Source organism: Hyaena hyaena, unplaced genomic scaffold (assembly GCF_003009895.1).
Source record: "Hyaena hyaena isolate Hyena2069 unplaced genomic scaffold, ASM300989v1 scaffold_559, whole genome shotgun sequence".
Lineage (NCBI taxonomy): Eukaryota > Metazoa > Chordata > Mammalia > Carnivora > Hyaenidae > Hyaena > Hyaena hyaena.
This window is the reverse complement of record NW_024081191.1, coordinates 959,476-984,180: the sequence shown is the minus strand read 5'-3', so window position 1 is coordinate 984,180 and position 24,705 is coordinate 959,476. Positions and strand designations below refer to the sequence as shown.

Below are 24,705 nucleotides of genomic sequence, written 5' to 3'. Positions count from 1 at the left end.
TGGTTCTGTGCAGGGCTTATGAAAAACAAATTTTATCTGGCAGTGCTTAAACCCATTCTTAAGCAACAGGCTTTTCCAATTCATATATTCCTTTTCACATTTACGGGAAAGGAGGGCCAGGTATATATCCTTGAAAACAAATATATGAATTTTCTTTTAACCACCTCAGCAAAAGTTTCAAGAAAACAGAGCAGATAGATACCTGCTTATGGGCTTAAGTGTACTTTTGTGTTTTCCAGAATAGACCTGTAAATATTTTAGAGTTGCAGAAATAAAGATACTTAAAATGCCAAAAAATCTCAACTTAATCTTTTATGTTATTTCTGCCTATAAATTTTGAGATGATTATTTTGTTATAAGAGGACAATGGATCAGTGGCTGAACTGATGGAACCCCACTGCCTGCCCGTTGCTTGATTGGTTCTGACAAGGAGGCAAGATGGACCCCTGCCAAGGTAATGTGGCCTACCCAGTGCCCCTCTGATGTTCTGGTCTATGAAATACTCAACATATTTGTCTTTCCTTTCCCTCTGTCTCATACTTTCCTTTTTAAATTTATTTTGTCACCAGGAAACTTAGGAGACAAATGACTTCATACATTAGAACTAAAGGAATTCAGTTCTTTGTTATGCCACATTAATTTATAGCATCATAAAACAGTGCTTTATAGGTCATGTGTGTCCTGTGATTATCAGAGGGTAGGACAGTGGCTAAATACATGAGCTCTGAAGTCAGACAGCCTAGATTCAAATCCTGGCTCTGCCACTTAGAGCTGGTATGACTTTATAATCTTTCTGTGTCCCAGTTTCATCATAGGAAGATGTGTGAATTCTGAAGATTAAATGGGAAAGTTCTTGGACATGGCTTAGAACAGTTCCTGTCATGTAGTAAGTGCTCAGTAAATTTTGAACAAAAGTGTAAAATATGTTTCAATTTTAATTATTATTGTTAGACTAATAGGAGAAACTTAAAATATTAGAATATTTGCTGATCATTCGTTTTAAATTTTTTTATGTTTACTTATTTTTGAGACAGAGAGAAACAGAGCTTGAGTGGGGGAGGGAGAGAGAGAGAAGGAGACAAAGAATCTGAAGCAGGTTCCAGGCTCTGAGCTGTCAGCACAGAGCCCTATGCGGGGCTCAAACCCACAAACCATGAGATCATGACCTGAGCTGAAATCGGACACCTAACCGACTGAGCCACCCAGGAGCCCCATGTTGACTCTTTTCTTCATTAAACCTTTTCAAACATCCACTAAGTGCATTAATGGAGGAAACAAGGGCATATTAAGAAACTTTGAGACTTTGAGTTAGTAGAGTCCAGTGGAAGATTCTAACATATGCAATTAGAATACAGCGGGGGACGCTCAGTGTTGGAACACAGAGACGGGAGCTGTGGAGGGGTGTGCACAGAAGATAGAAGAGAGTCTGGGAACACATTGTGAAAGGGAATGAGACTGCTGTCTGGTTCAGGCATTCAGGTGCAAGTGGGAGGCGACACCAGGGTGTAGATGAGTCTCTATTGAGGAAGAAAGAAGAGTTAGTGATGCTTATTTATTCATGACTAGAATTTCAAGACAAGTTTTGCTGCTTTTTCAGCTTAAAATGAATCAGTCAAAATGGAGAAAAAAACTCTATAGTTGAGAAAAAAAAAGTGTAATTAAACCCAGCTGGGATGGGAGTGGCGTGGGTGCTGGTGGAATGACAGCTGCACGGAGGAGCTTCCGGCTGCCCAGGGCTGGCGGGCAGGTCAGGGCTGGCTCAGCTGATCTGAAGGTTGAGTTTTAAAACACGCTGGAGGGCAGGGCTGCTGGACAGAGAGAGGGCTTTGTAGGGAAGCCGGCAAGCCATGCAGGTCAAGAAGGAAGAGGGAACATAGGCAGATGAGTATGGAGTCTGGCTGGATCCCTGGCCAAAATGCCGCACCATAGCTGTCAATGTTAACAAGATGGCGAAGCCAGGGCTGAACAAAAGTGAAGTGAAATTGTGATAAATTCCCTGATGATGTGTCAAGTGCATTCTGTGCATTCTGCTTGGGTTTTTCTGAATAATCTCACTCTGAATTTAAGACAAGGGTCCAGTTTAGGGTTTGGATAAAACTGTTGTGAGAACACCCCAGGAAAGTGTTTTTAGCTTTGAGATATCTTTTGGGATAAATTAGACACACTGCTGATAAAACCTAGATGGTCTCTAATAATCTAGGTACAGTGCTGGGGCCATTTTATAGCTAACTCTTCTTCTAGGGTTACATACTGACTCCAAATGTCAAAATAAAAATGGAAATATTAGCAAAGCCTGGAATATAACAGTCAAAGCACTGCTTTTTGAACTTTCATAAATTGTTGTGATACGCTGTCACAGAAGCAACTTTAGAGTTTAAACTTTTAAGTTATCTTTTTTTTTGCTTAATCATAAGCACTTAAAAAAAATCTATTTCTATCTACCACAACTTAATGACAAGCTCAACCAAATAAGTCACTTGGCGTCATGTACACAACGTCTAAAAATAGTCAAAAGTGGATCAAAGCAGTTATTTCTAATATTACATTAGTATTACTGATGCCTAAAATAATTTTTTCCGTTAAATACAATACAAAGGAAAGTAATACATATTGAACATATGTATATAAATACTACAAAATTTACATTAATTGCTTTTACTTCTATCTTTAACTTTAATATTTAAAGAATAACATAGAGGTGCCTGGGTGGCTTAGTCAGGTAAGGGACTGAGTTTGGCTCAGGTCATGATCTCACAGTCTTTTGATTTCAAGTCCTGTATTGGGCTCTGTGCTGACAGCTCAGATTCTGGAGCCTGCTTTGGATTCCGTGTCTCCCTTTCTCTGCCCCTCCCCTGCTCACTCTCTCTCTCTCTCTCTCTCAAAAATAAAATAAAACCGTAAAAATTTTTTAACGATTTTTAAAAATTAAAAAAAATAACAAATCTAACTTTTTAAATATTTATTTTGAGGGGGAGACACAGAGAGAGAGAGAGATAGAGAGAGAGAGCAGGGGGAGGGGGAGAGGGGGGGAGAGAGAGAGAGAGAGAGAGAGAGAGAGAGAGAGAGAGAGAGAGAATTTCTGCACTGTCAGCACAGAGCCAGATGGGAAGCTTGAACTCCGGAACTGTGAGATCATGCCCTGACTCAAAATCAAGAGTCAGCTGCTTAATCCACTGAGGCACCCAAGTGCCCCAAATTTAATTTTTAATACATGTTTTAAGAATTAATACAAGAAGCACCTGGGTGGCTCAGTTGGCTAAGGGTCTGTCTCTTGATTTCAGCTCAGGTCACGATCTCATGGCTGTGAGATCAAGCAGAGTGTTGGGCTTTGCACTGAGCATGTAGCCTGCTTAAAATTATCTCTCCTTCTTCCTCTGTCCCTCCTCTGCTTGCATGCTCTCTCTCTTTCAAAATAAGAAAAAAAAATCAATGTAAGGTTTAAGGATAGTCTTATTTGGAACAGTTATGTAAGGGCTAGAGTTTTAGAGTAGTCTACTCTGCATACACAAGAAATTAAGAACACCTACTTTGCTACTAACTTATCATTGTCTAGAAAAGTGTCTCCCAAATTTGTTTGGCACCAGAAAAGAAGTCTACAACTTAAGTGTCCATCAACAGATGAATGGATAAAGAAAATGTGGTATATATACACACAGAGAGAGGAATATTATTCAGTCATAAAAAAGGAAAGTCTGCCTTTTGCAACAACATGGATGAATCTTAGTGGGTATTATGCAAAGTAAAATGAGTCAGAGAAAGCCAAATACTCTATGTTCTGACTTATATGTAGAATTAAAAAAAGCTGAACCCAAAGAAATAGAGAATAGAATGGTGGTTGTCAGTGGTTGGTGGCTGGGGAATGGACAGATGTTAGTCAAAGGGCACAAATTTACAGCTATAACATGAATGAGTTCTAGGGATCTAATATACAGCATGGTGACCATAATTTACAATACTGTATTATATGATTGAAAGTTGAGAGTGCAATTCTTTTTTTTAAATGTTTATTTATTTATTTAGAGAGAGTGAGAGAGAGTAAGAGAGGGACAAAGAAAGAGAAAGGGAGAGAGAATCCCAAGCAAGATCCATGCTGTCACCACAGAGCCCAATGTGGGGTTTGAACACATGAACCATCAGATCATGACCGGAGCCGAAACCAAGAGTTGGATGCTTAACAGATTGAGCCACTCAGGTGCCCCAGAGTGTAATTCTTAAAAGTTATCTATGCGCACACACACACACACACACACACACACACACACACACACAAAGGTACTTAATGTGAGGGGATGGAGGTGCTAATAAACCATATTGCAACAATCATTTCACAATGTATACATGTATCAAATGATCACTTTGTACACCTTTAACTTACATATGTTATATGTCAATATCACAATAAAGTTGGAGAAAAATGAAAAAATAAGCAAAAAATAGTTTCCAAAGACAAGTTTAGAAATTTCTAGGTTAAATCAAGCAGGATATTTTTGCTGCAAAATTGATCAGTACATTGATGGTCCATGTGGACCATCTGGAGCACGTTGAGAGTGGAGGGTCTCAAAATTATTTAATTATGGAAACTTTATGGGAACACAGTTTGAGAAACTCTGACCTAGAGGACGAGTCAAAGCAACATATGTCTTCAGAAGTTTCTTGACTTTGAAAAAAAATAATTGATTATTGATTTCAGAATCTCCCTGTACAGCATGTTGCCCTTAATAGTATCATCACCACGTACACCAAGGAATTTAAAGTTGGTAAAAAAGAAATTTCCTTAGGCTTCTTTGTAAGCAACCCCTCAATAAGAATAGAGCCAATAAGCTAGTAGAGGCTACACAGCAGTGAACGGGTAGACAGCGGTAGATTAAATAACACATGATTTCTGCTTCATTAAATCGAAAGTGCTTTCCATTTGTATTTTTGGCATCAGAATCAAGCCTTCTATGTATAATATTCTAGAGACAATATCTAGATAAATAAGAATTAGTATCTTCAAATACAAATGTTCACGTGTTAATTTGTTTTTATAAGTTAGAACTTCTCAGTTGAAAGTGGCTGAAAACTGACACAAACTAGCTAAAGCAAAAATGTGGGAGGTTTTCTGGCTCAGGTAACTCAAAAGGCAGGAGTGGGTAGCTGGCCTCAGTCATGATGGGTTCCAGAAGCTCAGATACTGTTCTCAGAATTCTCTCTCCATTTCTCAGCTCTGTATTTCTGTGGGCTGCCTTATGTGCTTCTACTTATGGAGTGGTAGGAGGAAGAGGCATGGGCATAGACAGCTCCTGGCTTTTATTCTTCTAGCTGCAACAAGCCCAGAGGAAAGCAAGGCTCTCTGTCCCTGACTTGGTAGATGCAAACCTCAGAAAGGATGCTGGTTGGACTGGCTTGGGTCATGCGCTAATCTTTTAAATTAATCACTTGGGCCAGAAGGATAGGGTGTGATGATTGGCCAGGCCTATGTCACATGCCCTCCCACCTAGCCAGGTAAGGCAAGGCGTAGGATTGGCAGCTCCATCAGAATCACAGGGCCTGTACAGTGGTAGGAATTGGTGAGGGAAGCACTTAACTAGACCAAGAAGACTACTGCTGTTAGGAGGCCAAAAGACAACACAAAATGTTGAACGCCATGGTTACTAAAGCTCTTCTTTCCTTCTATGAAGTAGATGCAATTACTGACATGAAACTACATGGTTTTATTTTTCTCCTACTCCTAACCCGACTACATACTTTAAAAGAGGTACCCAAAGTTAGTACAAAATCATGCTTTGGCACCTTCTGTCCTCCTTCCTCTGCTCATACATAAGTCAAATGAGGGACTGCTTTGCTCAGATGTGGCCACTTTCACCATAATATATAATAGTAATAACGACACCCTCCACTTGGTGGTGGAACATTGCTGGGGAGAGAAAGCACCAAGCTACAGCTGTCAGTGTTCTTTATATTTCTCTGTCTTCTATTTCATCATCATCAACTCTTCACTTTCAAAGCAGCTCAAGAGATTAGTGCTAGAGCTAAAATACAGAAGATCCAAGGAGAGCAAAGGGGCTTTCTTCTGCACCAAGAAGGCCTTCCTCTTAGACTGCACAAGAGGTGCTAATCAATGTCTCCCTGCCCCCGCTGCTCTCGAAGGCCTTCAGCCCAGAGCTTTCCTCCTGCTGACCAGTCAGACTAGGAGCCAGGTGTTCTGTCATGTGACTCTGTCCATCAGGGCTGGGGGTGGGGTGGGAAGGAGAATGGGGAGTGAGGCACTCTCCTCAGGTGCAGAATTTAAGGGAATGCCAAAAACCTTAGTCATCAACATCAATACTATTTTAATGCAGTATTTTTTTTAAATAAAAAATTAATGTAAAGAACCTATGATGAACCAAAGGTCAAAATAGTAAACAAAGACAGGACCAATATTACTGATATTTCTTTTTGACACAGGCTGTGATACGGCTCAGCATAGCACTGTTACTGGCCTTGCTTTTATCGTTTTTAATGTTTTAAAATGTTTATTTATCTTTGAGAGAGAGGCAGAGAATGTAAGTGGGGGAGGGGCAAAGACAGAGGGAGACACAGAATCCAAAGCAGGCTCTAGGCTCTAAGATGTCAGCACAGAGCCCAATGAGGGACTTGAACCCCAAACCATGAGATCATGACTTGAGCTGAAGCTGGAAGTTTAACCAACTGAGCCACCCAGGCGCCCCCTGACTTTGCCTTTATTTAAAATGTTGGTATGTTGTCCATAATCAATTCTTTGCATTCATTTTTATATTTTAAGATATTGCATTACAATATTTTGTATCTGGATATTGAGTTTTTGAAAAAATTTTTTAATGTTTACTTATTTTTGAGAGAGAGATAGACACAGCATGAGCAGGGGAGGGGCAGAAAGAGAGGGGGACACAGAATCCAAAGCAGGCTCCAGGCTCTGAGCAGTCAGCATAGAGCCCAATGGGGGCTTAAACTTACAAACCATGAGACCATGACCTGTGCCAAAGTCAGACACTTAACCGACTGCACTACCCAGGTGCCCCTGGACTACTAAGGTTTAGTGCCCCTTAAATTTTGCACCTAAGGTGAGTGCCTCATTGCCTCACCCTAGTCTTCTGCACGGACCTCACTAAAGGGGTAAGGTCATGATCTGGAGCACCATCAGTAGATACCTGACTCACATTGAGCCAATCAGATTCTTTCTGTAAACTTAAAAATGTAAAGAGACACACAGACTCTACTTAGATGACAAGGGACACTTGCACTGAAATGTCATTCTGACTTGGGGCTGGAGGAGTCATGCCAGGCCTTGTGCAAGCCAAAGAGGTCCACTGCAAGGGACAGAATGAGGGAGTTAAGCATGTGGCAGATTTTATTATTTGTTCAAAATATCCTCTGCCCCCCTCTATAGGGTCCTTTTCTGGTGCCTGTCTCTGGTGGAAGGGTGTATTGCCTGCAGCAGGGACACCAAGCACGGCCACATGACTTGTTTTAGCCAATGGAATATAAGCAGAGGTGACATGCCATACCTGAGTAGAAACTTCAGGCGCTATTGAGTAGTTCCACTTTGCTCTCTTCCCTCTATCGAAAGGTTGGCATGTTCCAAACATGCTCTTTCAGCTGAAGTTTAAGAATAAGAAGATGTGGAGAAGGGCCATAGCTGATTTTCAGTGGGCCCTGAGGTGAGTAAGAAATTATATACTGCTGTTATAATTCCCTGAGATTAGGAAATTGTTACTGTAGCATAATTTAGTCTAACCTTACTGATACAGAGAATAAACTTAGTTTCCAGTTTTTCAGTTTGTTCTCTTTGAAACCTGATTTTGTTTCATTTCCCATGATGTCCTCTGAGATCACCTAAGTGGGTTTTCTGTTCCTTATAACCAAGAGTCCCTGATAAAATTGATAACAATGATATTATTTAGAAGGATTTTGTTCTTTTTACCATGTAATGGGTTCTATCCTCCCCCGTGTCAAGGTTGAGTTATATGCATGCACACACTTTGAGAAATGCTTAGATGAGAAAATTTACAATAACAATTACAATAACATTGCAATAACAATAATTTTGACTGTATTATTCTTATTAGTCAATAACAGACAGCTATGATAATTTTTTCTTACTTTATGCAAACTGAGACTTGACCTGGAATTTCAATTAATAGCATTGTTTCATGGTATATACAGGAAGAACAATTTCTTTTTTTTTTTTTTTTTACAAATAGTTTATTGTCAAATTAGTTTCCACATAACACTCAGTGCTCATCCCCACAAGTGTCCTCCTCCATGCCCATCCCTCCTCCCCCCCACATCCATCAGTCCTCAGTTTTTGTCAGCATTCAAGAGTCTATCATGGTTTGCCTCTCTCCCTTTCCCCCACCATTTCCCCCCTTCTTCTCCCCCTTGTTCCTCCATCAAGTTCCTCCTAATCCTCCTATACATGCAAACATATGATATTTGTCCTTCTCTGCCTGACTTATTTCGCTCAGCATAACACCCTCAAGGTCCATCCATGTTGCTACACATGGCCAGATTTCATTGTTTCTCATTGCCATGTAGTATTCCATGGTATAGATAAACCACATCTTCTTGATCCATTCACCTGTTGATGGACACTTAGGCTAGGAAGAACAATTTCTGCTACTTCAGAGTGATAACACTATCTTCATTGGAGAATCTTAAAAAACGAAGTCCTATCAATGATCATTTTAGCTTCGTTATTGAAAAATAAAATACCTTTGTTTACTATATAAATAAATCTTTGTGTAGTGTTTTCATTCCTTGAGATTAATTCAACTGAGTATTCTCTGGACCCCCGCCACCACCAGCCATGACGGTGTGGTGTGGCTCACTCTTTCAGGCCACCCTCAAGACTAGCCTTGTTCTGCATCCTGTGCTCTGAGAGGAGCAAGCAAAGCCTCCCACACTGGGGCATGAGATTTTTATGCAATAATTGTTGGCCAGGGAGACAGTAACTTCTGTCTTACACAAAACTTTCTCTCGTGCCAAACTGAAATGGGTAAACATTTAAATTGTTTTTTCAAAATATTTCCACAAATACAGTTTTATGGGCAAGAAGTGTGGAATTTATAAGACTTTCTTCAAGCTATTAGCAACTAAGTGGCAGCATCAGGTCTGGAATGGGATCTCTTGTCATCTAGCTTTTTCTATTATGCCTCGGGACAAAGAAGAACTGACTTTTCTGATACATTCTCCTTAATATCTGTTACACTGTGCATGGAATGTTCTGATTGAACTAGAAGTAAAATTTAAAAACATAAAAAACATGAATATCTGCTACCTGTTATATTTACCACAGGAACATCTAGATTATACCGTGTTTACTGCTTAGAGTTAACTGAATATCATTTCAGTTACATTAAACAACACACTTTGCTACACACATATTTGATGAGATGCCAACATACTACAAAGCAGATCTCTGTTTTCCAGAATACTTTGAAAGTTAAAGCACTGACAGTTTATTTTAAAATGCAGCTTAAATTGCAAATTTTAATTAAAAAAAGAAGGTAAGAGAAAAATAACATTTGAAACAAGATCCAGAGTTGATAGTGTAGAAAGGAAAGAAAATCCTTGCTCAATTGCACAAATACAAAAGAACAGTTAAAAATATATTACTGATTCAGTGATTGATAAAACATACCAAGGATCAAGGAGGATGTTAGATTTAGAAATGAATTGCTAAAAATACAAGGTAATGGGGTGCCTGGGTGGCTCAGTCAGTTAAGCGTCCAACTTCGGCTCAGGTCATGATCTCACAGTTTGTGGGTTCAAGCCCCACATCAGGCTCCGTGCTGACAGCTAGCTCAGAGCCTGGAGCCTATTTCAGATTCTGTATCTCCCTCTCTCTCTGACCCTCCCCTGCTCACGCTGTCTCGCTCTCTCAGAAATAAATAAAAAACATTAAAAAAATTAAAAATACAAGGTAGAAACAGTGGTTCCAATTGCCTATTTGAAAGTATCCACAAAATTATTTTTTTGAGTAGCAATTCTTCATACCAACATAAGTTGGGTAAAGGAATATAGCAAATGCTAGTACTAAATATAAATGGTTACCAGATATTTTTCTTATAAGGCAACTTCATGCAGTATTATTTTTCATGGATTCTGAAGGCCATACATAAGTGAGAAGTATTTAATTTAGTAATTGACAACTAGTGAAATTCAACCAGTTGTATTTAAAGCCTCTAAAAATAAACTTCAGCCATTTTGTCTTAATGTGTAAGATGATGATTTAGTCCTTGAGGGAAATACTTATTCATAGAATTATAGCCACTAGAAATGACTAATTAATACAGTAGAATATTAATGAAAACTTTCAGGTCTAGTAATAACCTGTGTTGTTAACTAATTGCCTAACTTTGGGAAAGCTATTTAATGTAATTCTTTGCTCTCCATTGTTTTGAAGGACATAGAAATTCTGGCCTATGAGCTTTTGTGGAAACAGAACATAAAGAGACTATATATGAGAAAATTCAGCATTAACACATTAACTACTTTATTAAGAAGATAAGATCAGCGAGTAATGTTTGTTGTTCATCTAAGATGATAAGCAAATACTAAAATCTGTCATCCTTCTGCCTTATTTTTTTGGCAGTTTAATAATCCTGATATTGACTGAACAAAAATTATACCCATTCACTATTCTGGAAAAAAATGTGCAATAGATCAGAGAAGGAATGGTCTTTTTTCCCCAACGAACTAACCTTCCTTTTCTAGCCTACTTATGTCAGGTCCCAAGGGCTTTGACATTATTGGTTTTTTAACAGACATCCAAATTTCAACTCGGTCCACACCAGGGTCTACTCACAATTTCCATTTCTCATAAAGTGAATGGTTTAACATTTCACATGTACACAGGGCTTGACAAAGATGAAAGGTTGCTTTTGGTCTTAATGGATAAAGTATATAAGCTCTCCTTCATAGAAAAATAGTGCTGTGGTTTGACCGTCCTAATTAGCGGGTGACTCTATTTTTTCAGACAGGGAGATTAGCGTCTTAGTACCAAAGATAGCTTTGAAGGGTAATTTAACAGAGGCTACAGTTAGCAGTTTAAGAGTGAAATCATAACATGAAGAAAAAAATTGGTCGTGAACTAAAGTTTTGAAAACTTTCAAAATTAAATATCATTAAAAATGTTAAATTGAAATGTCTTAAAAATAGTGGCATGTGCCTAGCAGGGCTCAAATTTGTGCTGATTTAAGTTTTCATCAGTACAGATAAGATGTAATAGGTTATATGTGAGAACACAAATGACTGTAAACATGGGTCACATTCAATGAATACTGAGTCACAAAGCCTCCTTGATGGCTGAAAATAGTGATACCTTGTTTCTTTCCTTGTTGTAAATAAAATATAAATGTTCTATCTTTAACCCCATGGTCTCTCTCAAAAGCTAATCTTTCTAGTCTCCAAGCAATGCTGGGAAACCCTGAGTGGGGCACAGAGGAGGCCTGAACACCATCTTTACTGCCCTGCCTGATCCTTGGGCTTGCAACTCAGTGATGTGAAGAAAATCTCCTTACAAAAATCCTGAACTCCTGTCTTATCCCTTGCATCCCCAAGGAAGCAAATTATTTAAAGATCAGAAGTGGGGCACCTGAGTGGCTCAGTGGGCTAAGCTACTAATGCTTGATTTCAGCTCAGATGATGATCTCAAGGTTCCTGGAATTGAGCCCCAAGTCTGGCTCTGCGCTGACAGCATGGAGCCTGCTTGAGTTTCTCCCTCTCTCTGTCTCTACCCTGCTCACACTCTTGCTCTCTCTCTCTCTCTCAAAATAAACAAATAAACATTATTTTTAAGTCTTAAAAAATTAAAAGTGAAATGTATACACATCCCCTCAAGAGTGGTTTCCTTCCTTCTAAGCAGGGTGGCAATAACATTATCAAGATCTTTTTCCTCCTGAAGCTTTTTTTCTAGTGTGTGAGGAGGGAAGCAATAAATAAATACAAAAATAACAAGATAATTAACATATATAGCTTGCCAGCTAGTGGTGTCTGAGAGCAGTGGCAGCGACTGTGGCCAGAAGGGTCTCACTGCAAAGGTGACATCTGAGCAACAATCTGAAGAAGGGAAGACAGTGAGCCTTTCAATATAGGGTTTTGAGTAAGACTGTCCCAGGCTGAAGGAACATCAAATGCAAAGGTCCGGGGGCCAGAAGGTGTCTGGTGTTGGTTGGGAACAGTGTAGCTGGAGCAGAGGGGAAAAAAGTGGAAGGAAATAAGGTCGATGAGACCAAATGTGAACAGGTCAAACAGGTCCTGGTGGGCCATTCCAGGGACCGTCTAAGAAATGTGGGGGACGTTTGGAGGATTTTGAGCAGAGGAGTGGCATGACCTATATGTAGTTAAAGGCACTCTTCTTGAAGCTAGCTTTGGTGGAGGCTTCATCAAAAGAGACCAGAAAGATAAATCTGACGGTAACAGGTGCCTCAAAGCTTGCCAGGACAGCTATTTAAAGGGGAAAAGGGTTGAAGCCCGGACAAACGGGTGCGTGGTGGTTGGGAGCACCGGGTTACCTTGGAGACGCACCTGCCTAGCTTTCAGGCCCAGACCACGGTAGACACCTCTGGTCCTGCTATTTCAGCCCCAGGTCCATAGCCCCAGGGAGGGTCAGGGCCCAACGGCATCAGGCCATGTTGCCATTAGCGGCCGCAGGATTTTTCTCTCCACTCGCTACACTCCCCACTCCTCCGCATCCTGGGGGCAAAGCACGAGGTCACGCATCCGCCCCAGTGCAGACTCCGGGTTTGGGGCAGCGCAGACTCATCAGTATTCCACCCGCGGAGTTCTCCCCGGCCCCGCAGCGAATCACCCCGCCCGCCTATCCCGCAACGCCTGCCTTTCCGCGTTCGGCGCCGCCCCACCGCCCCCCCCTCCCAGCGGACCGCAGCCGCCTCTGCCTTGGAGCTCCGGGCACTGGCCAGGTTACGCCGCGCTTTCCAGCAAGCTGGCGGCGGCCACAAGCGGCGCCTCCGCAGCGGAAAGGGGGCGCCCAGTGCTAGGCAGCGCCCTCGGGGAGACCCGCTCTAAGGCATCCCCGCAACAACTCTAGGGATATTCAACTCCCCTGCGCTGGGTGTTAGGTCCCCCTGCACTTCTGCAGTGCACCAGACGGGGGAAGCAAATATAGGAGGACCTGCATTGCGCCCCCGCTGGGATGCACTTGCGCAAAAGGGAGACCGTCTGCTGCAAAACCGGAGGATCCGAGGCGCGGGGAGTTAGGGGTGGGTTTTTGTTTTGTTTTGTTTTGTTTTTAGGACTCACCTTGTGCAGTTTCCACATGGCCCCCAGAGCTTTGACTTCGTGGCTGGAGTGTTTGCCCTCCTCCAAGCACTGGTAGCACACAGGCATCTTGCACTGCACGCAATACATGCTGTGGTTCTCCAGCTCGTGATCTGTGCAGGTGGAGACCTTGCGCGGGCTCAGCCGCCGGCTCACGCGGCCCTGGGCCGGGGGCACCAGGCGGTGCTTCGCTAGGGGCCCTCGGGGCGGGTGGCAGCGCAGGCGGCACGGATCGCAATAGAAGACATCGCACTGTTCGCACATGACGGTGGCCTCCTTAGGCGCCTTCTCGCAGAGCTGGCACTTGAGGGCTGCGGCTTTGCTCTGCTGGTAGCGGTCAATTACCCCTTCCAGGACGCGGTTCTTGGGGAAGCCGCGGAGGCCCCGGTCATCCAGTATGAGGCTGCGGTGGCACTGGGGACAGGTGATACAGGAGTTGCGGGGCACCGGGGCCAAGGCGGGTGACAGATGGGTGGCCGGGGGCGGCATAGCCGGGGGGAACACGCGGACGCCGTTGGGAGACTTCTGGCACGGGGTAGTGGGGGCACTGGCGAACCCCCCGTACGAACCATAGCCGCTGTCCGCTTCGCTGTACAGGCTCATCTTGTCCAGGTCCAGATAGTCATAGTCGGAGACCCCAGAGCCCGAGGCTCGACGGCTCTGGGGCGATTCAGACTCTGGGGTCTGTACCAGGATGTTGCGGGCGCACGCTTGACATAAATTGTGAGAGCAGGGCAGGATGATGGGCTCCCGATAGAAGGAGCCGCACACAGGGCATTTTAACTCTTCTTCCATCTCTTCCATGAGGACCGGGCTGGGAGCGAGGCAGCAGCGGCTGCAACGGCTGCCTGAGCTGGTGAAGCGACCGACGGCCTCTCGGCTCCAGCACCTTGGCCAGCGGCGGCGGTGGTGGCGCCTTCCCGCGTCGCCTGGGCGCCGACTCCCTGTGAGGCGCTCGCTCTCCAAGCCACTCTCCCTGTGAGCCCAGGAACCGCGACGCCGCGCGCCAGCCTCAGACCGCCCCCTCCTAGTCCCGCCCTGCCTTGTAAACAGCGGCCCATTGGACGGCGGCGAGAGAGCGAAGCTCTCATTGGCCACACGCCCCGTCCTTCTCCTCTCATCTGCAGGCCGCGGGGGGTTTCTTAGCGGACTCTGAGGAAGAGCGAGTCTTCGCTCCCGGCTGCAGGCTCTTGGGAGGGGGCCGGCGTGCGGAGGCGAGGGACCGGGAAGGAGGAATTAGGCGGGATGACTCATCCTTCGCCCCGCTTCCTTCCGACCTCCGGTGCAGCCACCCAGGAGCAGGGGGCGTGAGAAACCCCTCCCCGCGGCGAGTAGGCTGGCGGAGGGGGCGGCTGCTTCTCGCCAACTGTCTGTGTTTGGCTTCTAGCTCTGGTCTCTGCGCTGACCTACCACCCGCTAGGGCCGCGCGACTCCGAGGACCACCCTCCCCCCTTCTCTTTCCGCTGCTGGCAGCCTGGGCTGGCGCCTCACCCAGGCCTGGGTTTCGGTACCGCCGCCGGTTCTTCTCCCCCCTAGGAACGCGGTTCAGCCCTTCCCCGGCTCTCCCCGATCCCTGGCGTCTGGCGCGCCGGCCGTGAGCCCCAGGAAGAGCCTCTTTGCTTTTTTCACCCTCAGTCCCTGGGGTCTAAGAGGGGACTAGTAATAGTAATTTCATAGTGTTGTCGCCAGATTGAAAGGCTCGGTATATTAGTTAAAATCTCTGCCCCCTACATTTCCCCCTTTATATTCAGGCTTCCAGAGGCCTCTCAAGCCGTGGCGTGAACCCTAGGGTGCGAACGTGCCTCTCCCCTCCTCACTCTCCCTGCCTTCCAAAGCTCTGCTGTCACCCTGCTCTCAGCGCCTGGCTGAGCTTTCGCAAGGCCAGCAGTACCTTTGGCTCAGTTGGAGGCAGGTATGGGTTGCCTATTTCTCAGTGCCCACAGTTTAGTAACTAGCTGCAGATGAATCACGGTCATTGCGGAGTCTCGGTGTTTGAATCCAAACAGCATTATTCACTGTCACGTGGCCTGAGCCTTTACCACAGCTTCAGAATGGTGGGTGCTTTCTCTTTCCTCTCTTTTCTCCAGTGAAGTGCGTGGGGTGCTGGTGCTGGTGGAGGGGTGCGGGTGGGGGGATGGGGGCTAGTTCTAGTGTTAGTCCTTAAATATTAAGCACCCTTCTCCTCCCTGTCCCCAAACATTGATGGAGATATCTGGTCCTGTCCCTTGCCCACATAACTGTTAATTTGATAATGGAGGAGGAACTCTCCCTAGCACCCCCACCCCCAACAAAAGGAAAAAAAGAAAGAAAAATCTTTGAGTCAAGTGACACAGTGACATTCTGCGATAGGAGCTTTTTGAAGTAGTACATGCCTGCCTTTTGCTGAGTGATTCATAAATAAATGGCAAAAACTTTTTCCAAGGTCTAAGAAATCTTCAATTTTTCATCTTCAAAAAAAAGATAACTTGATTATATGCAGCTACATTTATAATTTGAAAGGCACTTTATTGCCCAATAAAAAATGGTCCATAATCCTGCCCTTGGAGAAACAATCCAATCCAATAAACTAGGTTATCTTGCCAACATTTCCAGTTGCAATGAAAATAGCACTTGATTATTATTTTGGAGGGGGGGAGTTCTCATTGTTATTTAAAGTTACACTAATCACATATACTAGTCTGGTTTTTAACTACATGGGTCCACAGCATCCAAAGGCATATGTACTCTTGTTTACACACATATAGTTTCTTCATGTGGACTTGGAACATTATCTGTATCTGCAGGATATATCTAATTTACATGTCCTGAAAGAATTTGCTAACACTAAATAGTTAATTATGAAGAAACTATTAGAAAGGAGTGTCAGTACCACTCATAATTTACTAACTTTTCCATGACTTTTGTATGCATTTGCCTGAAAGTCAAAGTAGCCTTGGGCCAAGGCTGTGGACATTTCAAGGTGAGCAGCTGTTACTCCTTTTATGAGTTTGAACTTTATCAGAGTATATCATCTGTAGATTAAATGTATCTCCCCAAAATTCATATCTTGAAATCCTAACTTGCAAGGTGGTGGTATTAGGAGGTGGGGCCTTTGAGAGGTGATTAGGTCATGAGGGCAGAGTCTTCATGAACGGTATTAGTACACTTTTAAAAGTGGCCCAAGAAATCTCCCTTACACTCTTCCACCCTGTGAGGTTACCGTGAGAAGATCACCGTCTATGACGAAGTAGACCTTACCAGATGCCAAATCTGTGGGCACCTTGATCTTATAATTCCCAGCCTCCAGATGTGAGAAATAAATTTCTGTTGTTTATAAGCTATCCTGTCTGTGGTATTTTGTTTTAGCAGCCCAAACAGACAAAGACACCATCTAAGAGGTCTGCTTATTAGCAGAAAACATATCCAAAGTTAAAAATAAAGGATAATTTGGGGCACCTGCGTGGCATAGTCAGTTAAGCAATCGACCCTTGATCTTGGCTCAGGTCATGATCTCAAGGTTTGTGAGTTGGAACTCTATCGGGCTGTGCACTGATGGCACGGAAACATCTTGGGATTCTGTCTTTCCTTGTCTTTCTCTTCCCCTCTTGTTTGTGTTCTCTTTCTCTCTCTCAAAATAAATAAACTTTAAAAATTAAAAAAATAAAGGATAATTTTAGGAAGCGTCTGAAGTGTAATACACTGTTGGTTTCACAGAGACTCGATACAATATAGATTTATAATATATTCAATACACAAAGAATTGACCTATCATGAAATATATTGAGATGATTTAATTGTTAGATCTATTTGGCCAGGAATTAGCTAAATCAATTCCAAGAGAGCTATTAAAATGACTGTAATTTGTTAAGTGTTCATTCTGTTCCAGGCAGTGGGTTTATTTATTTACATGGATTACCTAGTTCAATCTCTGTGATAACAAAAAGAGGTGGGCATAATCATCTTCGTTTTAAAGATGAATAATCTGAGAATAAACAAAGTACTCATGGTCAACTATTGGTGAGGCTGGGATTTGAATCCAAGCACAAGTAATTTTGCTTTTTTGTTTGTTCGTTTGTTCATTCATTCATTCATTCATTCAACAAATGCTGAGTTCTCACTCCGTCAAGCTCTGTGTGTAAGAAATACCTAAAATGATCTCTCTCTCTCTATTTTTAAAGTTTATTTATTTGAGAAGGAGCACACATGAGAGGGAAGGGTGGTGGTGGGGGCGGGGAGCAGAGAAAGAGGGAGAGGTAGCAAGAGAGAAGGAGAGAGAGAGAAAGAGAGAATCCCAAGCAGATCCTGTGCTGTCAACAAGGAGCCTGATGTGGGGCTTGATCTCAGGAACCGTGAGATCATGACCTGAGCTGAAATTGAGGGAGTCAGAAGCCTGACCTACTGAGCCACCCAGTCATGCCCAAAATGATCTTTGTTAGCTTCTATTATTCTGTTTACCTTCCCTGAGAGTTTATTGTTTTTCTTGAATTCATTTCTCTAAAAATGTTTTGTAAATTTTTGAAGATTTTCCCCTCATGTGGCCATAATGTACTTTAAATTCCTCCAATGAACTGTGTTTAAAGGGAAATAAAAATCTGAATATAATTGATGGTATTATAGAAATACTGTAGGGAATATCTTCTCTCTTCCAGCTGGTGATCAGCCCATACCCTGAAGCATGAGGATTGAGAGCTCTGTAATTTTATCATTCCTGGGGTGACTGCAGATGTTCTCATTTGTGTAAAGTGCCTTATTATACTCTGAAACTTACTAAACTATTCACCCAAATGATGTTCTTTAGTAATGAGTTGAGCACATTTAAAATGTACTAGTAGCTTTTCCATTTTTTCAAAAACAAATGCTTTCCAATGAAAAATTTAGGTGCTTTCCTATTTAGTTTATGACTACAGTGCTTGATTATTAACACAATAATCTCTTTGATTCTAAAGAATGAGCACTCAGAGAAGAAAGAAGTCTCTCTCTTCTCCCTGCATTCTCTCCTAGAGCCCTCAGTCCTTATTTGTAAGGGGAAGAATCAATTAAACGAGCTCATTATAGGCTCTGGTACTTTAAGATTCTCTGACACATATATAAAACATTCTGTATTTGCTTTGCAATTAAGGATTTTGCTGATGGTAGTTTGTAAAAATTGCACTATTTGAAAAGCGATGGGGGTGATGTTCTATTTCAAAAGAAATTCTGAGGAAAGTTATGGAGTAATTTAGCCCATTAATATTTAATTTTATATTTGTAATGTTTGTGCCATCCGTTATTTTAAAAAATTAAATGTTTTTATTTATTTCTGAGAGAGAGAGAGAGCGAGCGAGCGAGCAGGGGAGGATCAGGGAGAGAGGGAGATACAGATTCCGAGGCAGGCGCCAAGCTCTGACCTAGCTGTCAGCACAGAGCCCAATGCGAGGCTGGAACCCAATAACCGCAAGATCATGACCTGAGCCAAAGCCGAACGCTTAACCTACTGAGCCACCCAGGTGCCCCTGTGCCATCCTTTAATAACTCCCATATTTATTTCTTATTGATATCCTATTGCCTTTCAAATTACAAAAATATTACATTAAATTAAGTGTTTCGCCCATTTAGTACTACTATATTCAAATTCTATAGTATTTCTAACTATAAGTAATATATTACTAATACTGTTGAAAGGGTAGAGAGGAGAATCTGGGAAGATGGAGGTTTAATAAATCTGGTATCAAGGTAAGAGAGTTGGAGGATAAATCCAGGAGGCCCTATGTGTGAATAATGGGAATCCCAGAAGGAGGAAAAGGCACAGATGGAAGGAAAAAAATCACAACTGAAAAAGTAATTGTCCTGAATCAAAGAAAATACGTGAGATTGCACACTGAAAGGGTTTTAGAATTATGGCATTGAAGAAAAATGATCCAGGTATATATGGATATAATTCTTGAACTCCAAGGGAAAAAAGAACATCTTACAGGCTTCTAGACAGAAAACTTAATTATAAAGAAAAAAGAATCAGATTGGCACTGGACTTCTCTCTACAGTCTTGAAGTCATCAAGAATGTGAAATAAAAGAACCACCCTATGAGCCAGCAATTGCATTACTAGGAATTTATCTAAAGGATGCGGGAGAGTTGATTTGAAGGGGCACACGCACCCTAATGTTTATAGCAATGCTATCAACAACAGCCAAATTATAGAAAGAGCCCAAATGTCGATCACCTGATGGATGGATAAAGAAGATGTGGTATATATACACAAAGGAATACTACTCTGCTATGAAAAAGAATGAAATTTTACCATTTGCGACAATGTGGATGGAACTAGAGTGTATTATGCCAAGTGAAATAAGTCATTCAGGGAAAGACAGATATCATATGATCTCACCCATATATGGAATTTGAGAAAGTCAACAGATGAGCATAGGGTAAGGGAAGGAAAAATAAGACAAAAACAGAGAGGGAGGCAAATGATAAGAGACTCTTAAATGTAGAGAACAAACAGGGTTGCTAGAAGGAGTTTGCAGGGTGGGTTAAATGGGTGATGGACGTTAGGAGGGCACTTTTCAGGATGAGCACTGGGTGCATATGTAACAGATGAATCACTGGAGCCAAGACGACACTGTATGTTAACTAACTTGAAAATAAATTTAAATAAAATTAGTTAAACAAATAAATAAAGGAATGTGAAATAAAGCCCACAGCCTACTAAAAGTAAGAAAAAAAAAACCTCACCAAAAACAAAAACAAAAAGAGAACAAAAACAAACAAACAAACAAACAAAAACCATCCTAAGTATTTCATAGCCACCCAAGAGATCACTTGATTGTCAGGTTAAAGAATGTTTGCAAGAATTAGCAGAGCATAGCACTCACATAGTCCATCTGAGAAAAATACTTGAGAAAAGATTAAAAAAAATTTTTTTTAATGTTTTATTTATTTCTGAGAGACAGAGAGAGACAGCGTGAGCAGAGGAGGGTCAGAGAGAGAGGGAGACACAGAATCTGAAACAGGCTCCAGGCTTTGAGCTGGCTGTCAGCACAGAGCTCGATGTAGGGCTCAAACCCAGGAGCCGTGAGATCATGACCTGAGCCGAAGTCGGACACCCAACTGACTTAGCCACCCAGGCGCTCCCAAGAGAAAAGATTTTAAACTGAGTAACATACGACTCCTAACAGGGTCCTCAAGATGGTAAGAGTAAGGAGCTAGTGGAAAAGGAAAAGTATCCTGAGGCCCTGGTATTACTTGAGAGAGAGAAGAAATGGGAAAGGTAGGAATAGAATATTTTGGCTGGAGGGGTTACTTAGCATCTTTCATTTTGTACACAATAGTAAATAAAATGGGCATTATGAGGCGCATACCAGAGGAAATATAATGATTGATAGAATGGAAAGCACAATAGAACTCACAATTAACAAACAGTGGGAAAATACTATGTGAAACTCTAGGACAACGAAATTTAAAACCTAAAGGAAATGGGAGCTCTTGGGAGGCTCAGTTGGGTAAGCATCCAACTCTTGATTTTGGCTCAAGTCATGATCTCACGAACTTGAGATTGAGCCCTGAGTTGGGCAGAGCCTGCTTGGGATTCTCTCTCTCTCTCTCTCTCTCTCTCTCTCTGCCCCTCCCTGACTCAGGCATATGCATGCACTTTCTCTCTCACTTTCTCTCGCAAAATGAATAAACAAACATTTAAAAAATAAAATTAAACCTAAAGAAAATGAATGCTGTCAAAAATATTTTGGCTTAATTAATCCTTCAAACCCAGCATCAGTGCAGCATTAGCTTTCTTTCCTGGTATCTGAGTAGGTATTCTCAGAATCAGATACCTTTAATATTTTTATGGAAATTGAACTTTTGGCTTTTTGTCAATATATCAAGGTAGATTTTTCCCCCTCATACAGAGTACTGAGTAGTCAAAGATAATAAGTTGAGCTCTTAAATTAATGGATTCTTTGTAGGTTATACAGCCTTAATTTCGTATTTGTAAATAGCACTAGGTAGGCCTTCTACCATAATACTCCAAGAGTTAAGAGAGCAGAGTAGTTTAAAAAGAATATTTTAAAATGATCAGTTACTACCATGCAAAATTGCTGTAAAGGATAATGCATACAGATTTTCTGTTCAAATATTCTATTGTAAACTTGTTAAAACTGTTATGTTTCTATTGCTTTTGTATGGAATAACATTGCAAAAATAAATAGAAAAGAACCTTCAAGAAAAGATGTCCAAATGCTCTCAAAGTTAAAAAGTTAAAATAGACCAATTTTGAAGGGTAATTTCAGATTTATCATTAAAAAGGATAGGATGGTTGCACAGATGAGTTCTGGTTAACTTTTTAAAAACAAGTAAGTTAATGTTATCAAGATAATATAAATTGAAGAAAAATACAGAATGTTCCCCAGTCTGCTTTATAAAGCCATCAGAACTTTAACAATAACATTTAATAATACAGTTAACAGAAAATGCAATAAATAAAAAAACTATAAGCTAAAATCACCTACGTAATAGATGCAAAAGTGCTAACTAGTATATTAGCAAATAGATTTCAGCATTGTTTCAAAAGATTAATAAACCATGACCAAATAGGAATTTTCCCAGGAATCTAATATCAGTTAAACTATCAACACCATTTATTCCATGGAAAATTAAAGGGGAACAATTCCCTCTTTGGACCATCTGGGAATAACCCTGCTTCCATCAATACTTAAAAGCAGGATTAACTATAGAAAACAACTACTGTCAGATATTGGATAATAGGCAGTGTAGCACTGTGATTCCTGAGAGGACAAAGAGGTGAGTCCTACCTTCAGCCAAGCTTTCTACCAGATGGTAATTTCTAGACAGTGGACCAGGGAGGGGGAACCCAAACAAATACCACCAATCTCTCTGAGTTGAGGAGACAGACTGGATTTGGGGAGGTCAAGGAATCTAGAATCTGCAGAGAGATAAGAGCAGGACAAAGAATTTCAGCATAGGGATTTGCTTGGGTCTCTGACTGAATGCAGTGTGTGTGCATACAGGGTGCACCCCCACCACTAGGTTGGACAACACGACTTCTGAGGAAAGAGTAATTACTGGGATTGTAACACAAACAATTTTTCAGAGCACACACAGGGCCAGGAATCATTCATATTCCATTCAGCCAGAATGAAGATAACATATCGGATATACAAGATATACAAAAATCAATCATACTGGCATTGCACGACTAGCAACTGATACTAAAAACTGATGCATTTACAACAGCATCAAAAAACATGAAATTGGATTAACAAAATATGTGGACTATCTATACATTGGCAACTACAAGACATTCCAGAGAGAAATTCAAAGGCAACATTAACAAATGGCAAGATTGGTAGACTCAATATTGTGTAAGATAGCAATTTCCCACCAATTGATCTATAGATTCAATGCAATTCCAATTAAAATTTTCAGAAGACTTTTTGGGGTGAGGGGTAAAACCTGACAAGCTGATTTTAAAATCTACCTAAAGATACAAAGAAGCTAGAACAGCCAAAACTGTCTTAAAAAATATCCTACTTGAAACATTGATACTAATTTATGTTTTTTTTTTAAATGTTTTATTTATTTCTGAGAGAGAGACAGGATGAGAAGGGGAGGGTCAGAGAGAGAGGGAGACACAGAATCTGAAACAGGCTCTGAGCTAGCTATCAGCACAGAGCCTGACGTGGGGCCCGAACCCACAAACTGTAAGATCATGACCTGAGCCGAAGTCGGATGCTTAACCTACTGAGCCACTCAGGCGCCCCTGATACTATTTTATGTTAAGATGTACTGTAAAGCTACAGTTAATCAACATGTTGTGTCTGTGGCTTAAGAACAGACATAGATCTGTGAAACAGAAAGAATCTAGAAATAGAGTCACATAGCTATTGTCAATTAATTGTAGGTAAAGATTCTATGGAAGCTGTTTGGAAATGTGTACTAAAGTCAAAATAACCATTTTTAAAAAGTTGAGAAGTTCAACTCACCAATTCTAGGAAGCTATGTTATAAAAAGGATTGATATGTAAGAATATTATATAATATGTAGAAAGATTGTAGTGGGAAAAACTTAGTATGGCTGACTCCATGTTGATTCTGTCTCCCTTTCTGCTGTGACCTATAGGTTAGACACTGTTTAGCCTTGCACATACATATGTTAATCATCAAAGGAAATGTGCTTACAGCTAAGATCTGCAAAAAGTATCATTTACCTGAAATCCACCTTGAGCAGATGAAGAAGCATGTACAAAAATAACAACACTGCATTTAAGATTTATAGTAAGAATATGACCAGATTCCTGTATGCAAAGATCAACTGACCAAGGACAAAGAAGTTATATGACTTCCCTTTGACCCTTGTAGGCACCTATGGATGTCAGTTCCTTTGACTCCAATCATCTGCCACTTCCCCATCTTCCTAACCTAAGAAGCTTGAATTTCATGCTAAGTTAAGGTGGTACTTTAGGACAATAGTGTACAATCTCTTTGATTTGATGGATTTCTAAAGTTGCTTTTCATACCCCAGCATCTTGTTTCTCGAACTACTGGCCTGTTGAGCAGTGGATGGAACAAGCTTAGACTCACAAGATGTTCAGATTGTCCCCAAAGTAGTGGGGGACAATAACTTTCACTGAGAGTGTAATGTTGAATAATTTATATTGCATCCATACTATAGAATATGAAGACGTTAAAAAAAGAAAGGAATTGGTTAGCATTTGATTTACAGGGATTTTGATCACTTCTTGCTGCTTCAGAAAAGGAAGAGGGGCACGTGGGTGGCTCAGTCAGTTAAGCATCCAACTTCAGCTCAGGTCACGATCTCATGTCCCAGGAGTTCAAGCCCCTGCATCAGGCTCTGTGCTGATGGCTCAGAGCCTAGATCCTGCTTTGGATTTTGTGTCTCCCTCTCTCTCTGTCCCTCCCCCACTTGTGCTCTTTCTCTCAGAAATAAATAAACATTAAAAAATTAAAAAATAAGAAAAAGAAAATACACAGAGTATACACAAGTTGATTTTGTTTTTGGTAGGTTGACAATGACATCTCCTTAAAACACCTATGTAAATATGTTTGCATATGCTTATATAATCACATAGAAACTTATTAAAGCATGTACATCAATTATAAACCATGGTTACATGAGGAGGTCAGGGGATGGTCTGTAGGTGGAGATGGAGAAAGAGTATGGAAGTCATTAAAAATAACAATTCTATTTTGCCAGCACAAAGGATATCCCACCTGTGTAAACAAAGTTTATGAGTGTCTTATGTATTTTATACACACACATGTTTTAAGAAAAATTACCTAGATGTATAGATAGTGACATATATGGTTATCCTAATAGCCTGTCAAATGAAAAAGAGCAAATTGCAGGCTAATGTGCACATTGATTCCCTTTTGTTAAAAACCAACAAATCCTGGGTGCCTGGGTGTCTCAGTCAGTTAAGCCTCCAACTTCACCT

General features: G+C 41.4%; 1 protein-coding gene across 9 annotated transcripts in view; it reads right to left on the bottom strand.

Annotated features, from left to right (window-relative positions):
* TRIM9 (tripartite motif containing 9) overlaps positions 1-14,216 on the bottom strand; it is a 103,214-nt gene extending 88,998 nt beyond the window's left edge. For all 9 annotated transcript variants that reach the window (XM_039256131.1, XM_039256133.1, XM_039256127.1 and 6 more), the window contains exon 1: positions 13,264-14,216. In XM_039256131.1, coding sequence (XP_039112062.1) covers positions 13,264-14,085 — 822 coding nt within the window. In that variant the 5' untranslated portion in view covers positions 14,086-14,216. The remainder of the gene's footprint in view (positions 1-13,263) is intronic.
* Positions 14,217-24,705: the final 10,489 nt, after the last annotated feature.